Below are 10,063 nucleotides of genomic sequence, written 5' to 3'. Positions count from 1 at the left end.
TAGGCAGGTCATGGTAGGGCACCCAGGCTCCATCACATCACAAAGACTGGGATGGAATTCTTGCTAGCCCAGAAGGTTGGTGAGAGTGAGGGGGGATGGTCACATCTCCATTCACCAAGACTGTGTGGACTATAAGAGTAACAAGGGTAATATCACACCTTTCCAGTTGGTTGCATCTGGCTTGCCCTTGGGGTTCCCAGCAAGTGAAGCCTATTCTTAGGTCCCTGGAATCTGGGAGAATGCTGTGGCTTTAAATATCCAAAATGGTTGAACCGCTTATAAACATTCAAAATTGCTGCACCCTCCAGACAGGCAAATTTCCACAGGTCACTCATCTCCCTCTTCGCTGCCTCCCCTTCTATTCATCGACCACCAGTGCAGTCCTCTGTGCAGTCCCTGGCTAGCATGCCAATTTTTAGGTTAATTCTTAAGTCTTTACACCACTTGGCAATACCCAAGCTGTCTTTGCCACCAGAATTGCTGACACACGGCAGCTCCTTATGTCTTCCTTTTTGTGTTTTCATGCAGGTTCTTCTACTAGTTGGAGTTTAGTCCACTTCTGTATCATTCTCTTAAAAGCTCAGGGCTCCAGGATTATCTGTGTTAATTAGTTCACCTTTTTTTGTTGAAAAGGGTCTCTATAGTTTGCTTATTCTGCCATCTTCCCCAAACCCCTAAACATACACACACACACACACACACACATATATGTATATAATCAAAAAGCCCTGGTGACACAGTAGTTAAAGTGCTCAGATGTTAACTGGAAATATTGGTGGTTCTAACCCACCAATGATTCCATGGGAGGAACACTTCATGGTGATGCAGATGCAGTTTTTTAAAAATGTGCCCAAGGTCTTTGAACACATGTATTTAATGAGAAAATTATCACAAATTATTTAAATTAGTAAAAATTGTTCTATTAATATAAGCTACTCAAAATTTAAAAAATAAAATGAAATAAAATCCCTGCTGTTGAGTCAATCCCAATTCATAGTGACCCTGTAAGACAGAGTAAAACTGCCCCATAGTGTTTCCAAGCTGTAAATATTATGTAAATATTAATATTATGGACATAGATTTCCACATCTTTCTCCTATGAAGCAGCTGGTGGTTTCAAGCCATTAATCATTTGGTTAACAGCTGAATGGGTTAACCACTGTGCCAACAGGTCTATTATATACTACTAGAGATGTTAATTAATAGCTTCAATGACTAAAGTAAAATGCTCTCTATAAAATCCATTTGTTTACTATTGTAATAAAATATGAAAAGAACCTTATCCTTATTCTGTGTGGATACAGCAGAAAAAGAAAAGATATCCAAAGGGATTTTCCAATTAGAATTTTTCTTCTTAGTTTCTAGTCCAAAGCCTATTCATATTTATGATGTGCTTATTTCTAAACAGGGACATTAGAAGTTTAATCGGCTGAGTGATCTGATTTACTGTCAATTTCTGAAGATAATATTACTAATGCTAGCATTACAGTTCATTAAGCATATATTATCCAACAAGCCCATAATGTGGTATGTGTATGTGCATGTGTGTGCCAGTGTGCACACATATGTTCTTTCTCTCAAAGAAACAGTCTCAAATTCTCCTTGTATTTTATCAGGTAGGGAAGCATCAGCCCTTGAGTGAGTGAGTCAGATAGGAACACAAGGTTCATGTTGATAGCTACAACACATTGACAGAGAGATTTGAAATATCCCTAATATATAAACTAGTATTTATTTATCTAGAGCACAGTGAAAAAACCTCAGTATCTGGATTCAAATTCCCAATCCAAGAACAGTGTGATTTTGGCAAGTTACATACATTTCTTAAGGTTTATTTCCCCAATATGTCAAGTAGGAAAAGTAATAATCCCTATCATACAACATTTTGGTCAAAAACTAAAAGGTATTATTAAAAACTTTCAACATATTTTCTGACATATTTTCAGAATTTAACAATTGTTACTCCTTGCTCTTTAAAAATCCCAGGGTGACACAGATGTTTAAGCACTAAAGTACTAACCAAAGATTAGCAGTTTGAACTCACCCTGAAGCAACTCAGAAGAAAGACCTAGCAATCTACTTCCAAAAGATCACAGCCTTGAAAATCCTATGGAGGTCAGTTCTACTCTGGAACAGATGGAGTCAATGGCATCTGGCTTGTTTTTGAATGCTCTTACTGTTCACATGATGGCAAGGTCTAAACGCCTTGGAACAAAATTCTAATGTCTATCAAAATGTTTCTGCTCTCTTTAATTATATTTTCAAAGAAAATAAAAAACAGTAGAATGCCATCATTTTATTTTTTATTTTCAGAAATTATCAAAGATAGTACAGAGAGTTCCCATATACCCTTAACATAGTTTCCACTGTTACAAATATATTATTATTTTAATTTAAGGTGGCATAGTGCCTAAGGCATTTGACTGCTAACCAGAAGACTGCTGGTTCAAACCTATCAGCCACTCCTTGGAAGGAAGATTGGGCAATCTACTTCCATAGAGATACCACCTCAGAAATCCAAGGAGGGATCACTATGAGTCAAATCAATTCAATGTCAGTGAGTTTGTTTGTTTGTTTTTGAGTGGTGAAGTAGTTAGAAAGCACTTGACTGGTGGCAGTTCCAACCCACCAGCCTCTTCATGGGAGAAAGATGTGCACTCTGCTTCCATAAAGATTATAGCCTTGAAAACTATATGAGGCAATTCAACTCTGTCCTACAGGGTTGAACTTAACTCTATCCTACAAGGTTGAACATGATGGCAATGGGTTTGATTTTTGGTTGGACATAGCTAAGAAACAAATATTGGTACATTGTTATTAAGTAAATTCTATATTTTATTTAGATTTCACTAGGTTTTTCCTCCTAATCCTTTTCTGTTCCAGGTTCCCATCCAGGTTATGACACTGCATCTAATTGTCATGTATCTTTAAATTTCTCTAGTCTGTGAGAGTTTCTTAGATTTTCCTTTTCTTTTTTTTTTTTATGACCTTGAATATTTTGAGGAGTGATAGTCAGAGATTTTGTAGAATGTTCTTCAGTTTGGGTTTGTCTTATATATTTCTCATTGTTAGAGTGGGGTATGGACTTTTGGAAAGAAGACCACAGAGATAAAGTGCCATTCTTAACATATCACATCAAAGGGCACATATGATCAGCATAACTTGTCACTATAAACGGTAAACTTTATCATCTGGCTGAAATAGTGTGTATCAACTTTCTTCCTTGTAAAGTTTCTCTTTCTTCCCCTTTCCATATAGTATCCTTAAGGAGGAATTCACTAAATGCTGCCCAAACTCAAGGGCAGTTAGGAGAGATAAGCTCCATGCCCTTGAAGGGAAATAACTACATACAATTTTAGAATTCATCTCTAAGGGATATATGTCTTTTATCCCACATTTGTTAACTTTTTAAATCATTTATCTATAAAAATATGCATCTAAGGTATAATTTAACTACTGCCTGACATTCTTCAAAGTTCTGGAACTGGATGTGTAATAATTTTGATATGAGAAGGTCATAGTAATTTTTGTCTGTAAAATAGGCTAAAAATACTGAGAAAAGACAATGTGGTTCAATGAAAATAATTTCAAAATTTAGGAAAAACTTATGTGAGACTTTGCCTCCCTTGCTTACTTTCCAGGTGGGCTTGTCTAAATCAATTTTTCTTCTTTCCTTAAAATTTACTTTTTTTTCATCTATGGATGAACTATAAATAATTGGCTTCCTACTGTATGATATTACATGGGAAAATAAAAATATAATTTGAGTAATAAACAATTCAGGTGGATATATCATGATATTATATAACTAGTAAAATCCTTCACATGAATTTCCAGTGCATAAAATGATAGACAAAATGAAAAGTGACTTAAAATTGCATTTTAAAAAACTTATTTTGACTCATTCAAGTGAGTAACCTCATCAGAATTTTACCTCAGTACTTAAATCTTTTTGCTTCTCTATTATCCTCCAGGCTGGTGTCCACTTAAGTTGTGCTGAATAATATCATAGCCATTGGCCACATGTGGCTTTTTGAATTTAAATTAATTAAAATTAAATACTATAAAAATTCAGTTACTCGATCACACTAAACTCTTTTCAAATATTTAGGAGCTACACCTGGCCAGTGGCTATGGTATTGGACAACACAGATAAAAAACACAGAGTTCTGAGGTTCACCCTCTTCTCTTCTTAGTATTGGTTGGGATTCCTCTTCTGACTACCTGAAGTCTACATCTTCATCTTTTTGTGTGTCTTAGGTAAGACCATGCATGTGTTTCTTTGTGCTACTGCACTCTGCTCCTCAGAAGGTTTATAAGACTTCATTTATGTAAGACCTTAGCTATGTCCCTTTGTAAAAGGTCAGACTCTATCAAACAATAGCACAAAATATAGTACTTACTATCAGCAGTGCCATGAATTATCAATATATTTTCTTCTCTTAAGCCATGGATATTATGTAGCACACTAGATGCCTAAAAAAAGGAAAGCACCATATTGCTATACATATAGATCTATCCATACATTTTCTTTTAGAAAAAAATATTCTTTTTTATTTTCATTATTTTAAAACTTGTACCTGGTAAGTGCTTTCCTCCTTAGATGGCACACCAAGGTATCTTTCAGAGAAAGCTGAAGCTGCAACCCAAGAGAATAGAGAATTAAGAATAAACTAAAAAAAAATTTATTAGTATATCTTATTATTTAATTTTCACATTTCACATTTTTTTTTTCATTGGGATTTGGGTGAAAGTTTACAGAGCAAATTCACTTTCCATACAGCAGTTGACATACAGTTTGTCTCATGACATTGACTACAATTTACCCCCATGTAACAGCTCCCCTCACATTTCTTTCCAATAGTTACTTCTTCCCTGTGTCCATACCTCCATGCCTTCCTGCCCCTTCAGCTGTCTCCCTGTACACAAACAGCCCTTCTTTCTCCCATGATTGTTCTCTCCAAGGAATGTATCTACCTCAGGCAAATGTTCAACTCATATGCCTATCTTTTCTTTGGCTGGAAGCCAAAGGTTTGGGTTCAATTCCACACCTGAAGGGCAATAGGGACCATAGTCTCAGTAGTTACACAAGACTCTATCAGACCAGCAAAGCTGGTCCCCTTTTTTTCTGTTTGTTTTCCAAATGATTTTGAGTTTTGTTCCATATTGTTCTGTCTCTCTATCCAAGATCTCCTACATAGATTCCCCTCTGAGTGGTTGACAGTGGCAGCCAGGCACCATCTAGTTCTTCTTGTCTCATAGTCATATAGGCTGAGAATCATATGGTGTACCAGTCATTTGCACTAATTGTTTCCATGAATCTTTGGTTTCCTTCATTCTCCTTTGTTCTAGACGAGGGAAGACCCATCATTGCATCTACATGGCAGCTTGCAAGTTTTTAAGATCCCAGTCGCTACTTGCCAAGGTAGGAGATGAAAAATGTTTTGTGTAGTATGTTATGTCAATTGAGCTTGATATCCCCTGTGACTACAGTCCTGAGCCCACAGGTTCAACACTTGCTCCCTCTGGGTAGCTGGCTATGACCAAGAAGTGACTACAATCTTATCCCTTGTCAACTCTACTATATGCCTGGGAATTGTTATAGAACATACAAATACACTTGTGGAACCATTGTCTGCTGACCCTATACATGGTCTTGGGTACCCTTCCCCCTGCACAGACATTTAATAGTTCAGTCTGTTCACCCATCTATCCACCGATATACCCATGTTTGCCTTAACTGATAATGCAGTACTGTATGTGCAAAAGGGTTCATTTTTGTTGTCTGCACCTCTCAGGTACCACTCTATGTCTTCCTTTTCCTCAATGTCACCATGTTGATCACTCACATTTGGTTCATTGCCCTTCTCTTCACTCAAATCAATACTTATCTCTAACTATCTAACAATGTTCCCTCCTCTCCCGTCCCACCCCTGGTAACCAACAAAGAAAATTTCCTTCTAAACTTTCCTTGACTTTTACAATAATAGACTAATACAATATTTGTCCTTCTGTGATTGACTTATTTCACTTAATATAAGGTCCTCCAAGTTCATCGATGTTATGTGGTGTCCACATTAATTTTTATGCTCCAGTAAAATCAATTGAACAAGGAGGATAATAAACTACTAAAAATATGATTTAATGACACACATTGATATTTTGTGTCCTGAAAAAAGGCATATTAACAGGAGCTCTGGTAGCATAGTGCCTAAGGCATTGGACTGCTAACCAGAAGGCTGGCAGTTCAAACCTACCAGACACTACTCAGAAGGAAGGTTGAAAAATCTACTTTCATAGTGATATCGGCTCAGAAACTCAAGGAGGGGTCCCGATTTGTGTTAAATGAAAAAAAAAAAAAAAAAAAAACATACTATATTTCATAATAATAATAAATGAGCTCACTTGTGCTCCTCTGAATTAGTATTTGCTTTCTATAAATCTAGTTATTTAAACAGGTCATTTGATAGGAAATACTCACCATACAACCTCAGGTCTGTGATCGGTGCCACCACTGATCCACATTTAAAAAGGTTTTCATCCGATTTTAAGATCATTGATGCAATATAGCCACCGTATCCCTGGCAAAATAAAAAGTCATAACAATGAGAAATTAACACTGTCTGTCTGATAATCTATGTATCAGAATATCTCATAATGCCAAACTTGAGAAATAATACACTAAAATCACTTTGTTCAGATGAAAATTTGACAAGTTCTTTAGTTTTTTATATAACAAGCTGATTTCAAAAATCTGAGATAAAATATAAGATTAATTATATATCAATCAATGTTAAATATTTGTTCTTATTTTCCTACTGTACATCTGATAACAACTCCAAATAATGTGAAACTAAGAAAATAAAGTGTTTAGAACCAAACCCAACTTCCTGTAGTAAGATGGCAGACTAGGCAGAAAGACTGCACGACCCTCTTCAACACAGAAAAGGGGAACCAATTAACACAGACACAGAAGATAATACTGGACCCCTGAGCCTTGAAGGGAAGGATATAGAAGTGGACTGAACCCCAACTGTTGTTGTTATTGCTGTCAAGTTGGACCCAACTCATAGTGACCCCTCCTTGGGTTTCCAAGGCAGTATCACTACGGAAGTAGATTGCCCCACCACCTCAACTAGCAGAAGAATTTGCATGCAAATACCAAAAAAGGAGACATACGGAGTTGCGGTCTGGCAGTGATTCTGAGCAATCCTGACAGCACACCACAGACAGCTTGGAGAGTTCTGAGTCTGGTAGGACCTAAGAATTAACCTAAAACTCAGCCCTGCTAGCCAAGGACTGCATGGAGAGACTATTCTGGTTGCTGGTGAATCAAATGAGAAGCAGTAAAGAGGAAGGTGGGCTGAGCTGTGGACTTTTCACTATCCGGAGGGTGCAGACATTTTGAATGTTTACAAGCAGCTTGATCATTTTGGATTTTTAAAGAGAGAGTGCTCTCCCAGATTCCAGGGGCTTAAGAACAGATTCTGTTTACCAACAACCACAAGGACACTCCGGACATGTAAGATTGAAAAGGTACTAAATTCCCCGTTATTCATATACTCCATCCACACCTGCATGGTGAACAGAGGTCCAGCAATCCCCCACTTCCACCCACCTTCTGGGCCCACAAGAATTCCATCCAAGTCTGTGTGCTCTGACGGAGCCTGGGTGACCTGCCCTGCCCTCCTCTGATTTTTTATTTTTATTTTTATTTTTATCTTTCTTTTTTCTGGTTATTAGGTTGCTTGTTTTTGTCTGATTTAAAACTATTATTATTAATAACACTTTGTCCTTTTTAATATTTTTCTTTATACTTCACCACCCAGGTCCTAGTTTTCAGCTTTTTTTTTTTTTTTTCCCTGTCCCTGGATGCAATTTTTTTTTTTTTTCTTTTCTTCTTGTGGTTAACCCCATTCTTTGATATTCTTTTTGCATTTTTCCCATTTTTTTTTCTTCATTAGTCTCCTTATCTACCTTTTTTCTGTCAGTGCCCTATCCCCAGATATTGCAGGGGTTTTTTTCTTTTTCTTTTTCTCTTTTTTTCTTTTTTTGGTTACTGTTCCTGTGTGATTACATGGTGTATTTTTTTTGTCCAAGTGCTTTTAGTTTTTTGAAAACTATTTAATTGTAATTTTTCTCTAACTGAGTGGGAGACAAAAACAGTCCCCATAAGACACAACTACACCCACACCTCCTATGACTTCACTTACTGAGCGAGAGCCACCACTTCCTTCTCGACCAATGGGCCAATGATAACAAAAAAAAAAAAAACACCAAGAAAAGCCTGAATCACCCTTGGCTGGACATCACAAACATTTAACAGGGATATAAATACAACAACGCCATGATGTCTCTGAGACAACAGATCATTGCAGTCCACACAAAGAAGAAAGATAAAGGGATAGAAACAAGGGAGCAGGATATAGACCCAGAAAACATCCCTGAGAAAGAAGCAGCATTGGAACTCTCTGATAAGGAATTCAAAAGAATTATATTTAGGTATCTTCAAAGGATTGAAAGACAGACCACATAAAACACAGAAAAAAAACCCTAGAAGAATTTTGGAAGAAAACACAAGAACAAAATGACAAAAAAAATTGAAATATTAGAAATGACTTTAAATCTACAGATAGAAATCCAGAAGATTCATACTAAATTGTCAGAAATAGATAACACATTGGAAGGGCAAAAGAGTGGAATGATGCAATGGAAGACAGAATGAATGAGATTGAAGAAAAATACATAAATACTTCTTTGGAAAGGGATCAATCAAAGAAACAATCAAAACAAAATGAAGAAAGCCTAAAGTACATGTGGGATACCATCAAAAGAAATAACTTATGTGTCATTGGAATTCCAGAACAGGAAGAGAAGAATAAAACCACAGAGGAAATAGTCCAAGATTTGTTGGAGGAGAACCTCCCTGATATGATGAAAGATGAGAATATATCCATTCAGGAAGTCCAATAAACTCCAAACAGACTAGACCCCGAAAGAAAATCACCAAGACACCTCATCATCAAACTAATGAAAACCAAAGATAAAGACAAAATCCTGAAAGCAGCACAGGTAAAACAAAAAGTTACTTACAAAGGACAGCCAGTAAGAATAAGCTCTGATTTCTCAGCAAAAACCATGCAATTGAGACGGCTATGGGATGGTATATATAAAACCCTGAAAGAGAAAAATTTTCAACCAAGAATTATATGCCTGGCAAAACTGCCCTTCAAATATGATGGTGAAATTAGGAGATTTTCAGATAAGCAGAAAGTAAGGGAATTTGTTAAAACAAGACCCTGTAAGAGATGCTAACGGTAGTCCTTTGAACAGAGAACCAAAAACAGCAAATGACAACCGACCATTAATACACAAGATGAACATAACCCAGAAACCACAGGTATGGACATATCCAGAGTAAAATGAGCTTACAAAATTGTAAACAGGGAACCAAAGACATCAATTGGCAAGTGAGGACAAACAAAAAGAGGGAAAAGACTGTGTAGTTACAGAACTTCTAAATGGTGAGGACGTTAAGAGAGTGGCAAGATAGAATGGACTGCTCTAAACTTGGGGAGAAAATTATAAATCATAGGGTAACCCTCAAAGAAAAATGATAAAACATCATATGACAATAAAAAAGAGGACAAGTACCAATATTCAGCAAATACTAAAACTACAGCAACAAAGGAAATGCTAACATGATTTATAAACATAATAAGCTCAGCACAAAAAAATAATATGGAACAAAGAAACCAGGGACGCCATGAAAAAACACATAACAAAATGACAGCAACAAATTCATACCTGTCAATAATTCCACTGAATGTTAAAGGATTAAATGCACCACTCAAGAGATTGCAGATTGGATAAAAAAACAAAACTCATCAATATGCTGCCTACAAGAGACACACCTTACAGATAGTGATAAAAACAGACTAAAAATCAAAGGTTGGAAAAAGATATATCAAGCAAATGGCAACTGTAAGAGAGCAGGAGTGGCAATATTAATATCTGATCAAATTGACTTTAAGACAAAACCACCATACGAGACAAAGAGTGA

General features: G+C 36.4%; 1 protein-coding gene across 1 annotated transcript in view; it reads right to left on the bottom strand.

Moving 5' to 3' along the window:
* The window catches only part of DPP10 (dipeptidyl peptidase like 10), a 1,219,576-nt gene that overhangs the window by 13,464 nt on the left and 1,196,049 nt on the right, over positions 1-10,063 (bottom strand). The window contains exons 22-24 of the mRNA XM_007937655.1: positions 6,482-6,581; positions 4,581-4,639; positions 4,404-4,476 (exon numbers count right to left, since the gene is read on the bottom strand). Coding sequence (XP_007935846.1) covers positions 4,404-4,476; positions 4,581-4,639; positions 6,482-6,581 — 232 coding nt within the window. The remainder of the gene's footprint in view (positions 1-4,403; positions 4,477-4,580; positions 4,640-6,481; positions 6,582-10,063) is intronic.

The sequence above is a fragment of the Orycteropus afer genome, unplaced genomic scaffold (genome assembly GCF_000298275.1).
Source record: "Orycteropus afer afer isolate SDZICR_OR568_19922 unplaced genomic scaffold, OryAfe1.0 scaffold00004, whole genome shotgun sequence".
Taxonomy (NCBI): Eukaryota; Metazoa; Chordata; class Mammalia; order Tubulidentata; family Orycteropodidae; genus Orycteropus; species Orycteropus afer.
Note: the sequence above shows the minus strand (reverse complement) of the source record. Positions and strands in the feature narration are given on the sequence as shown.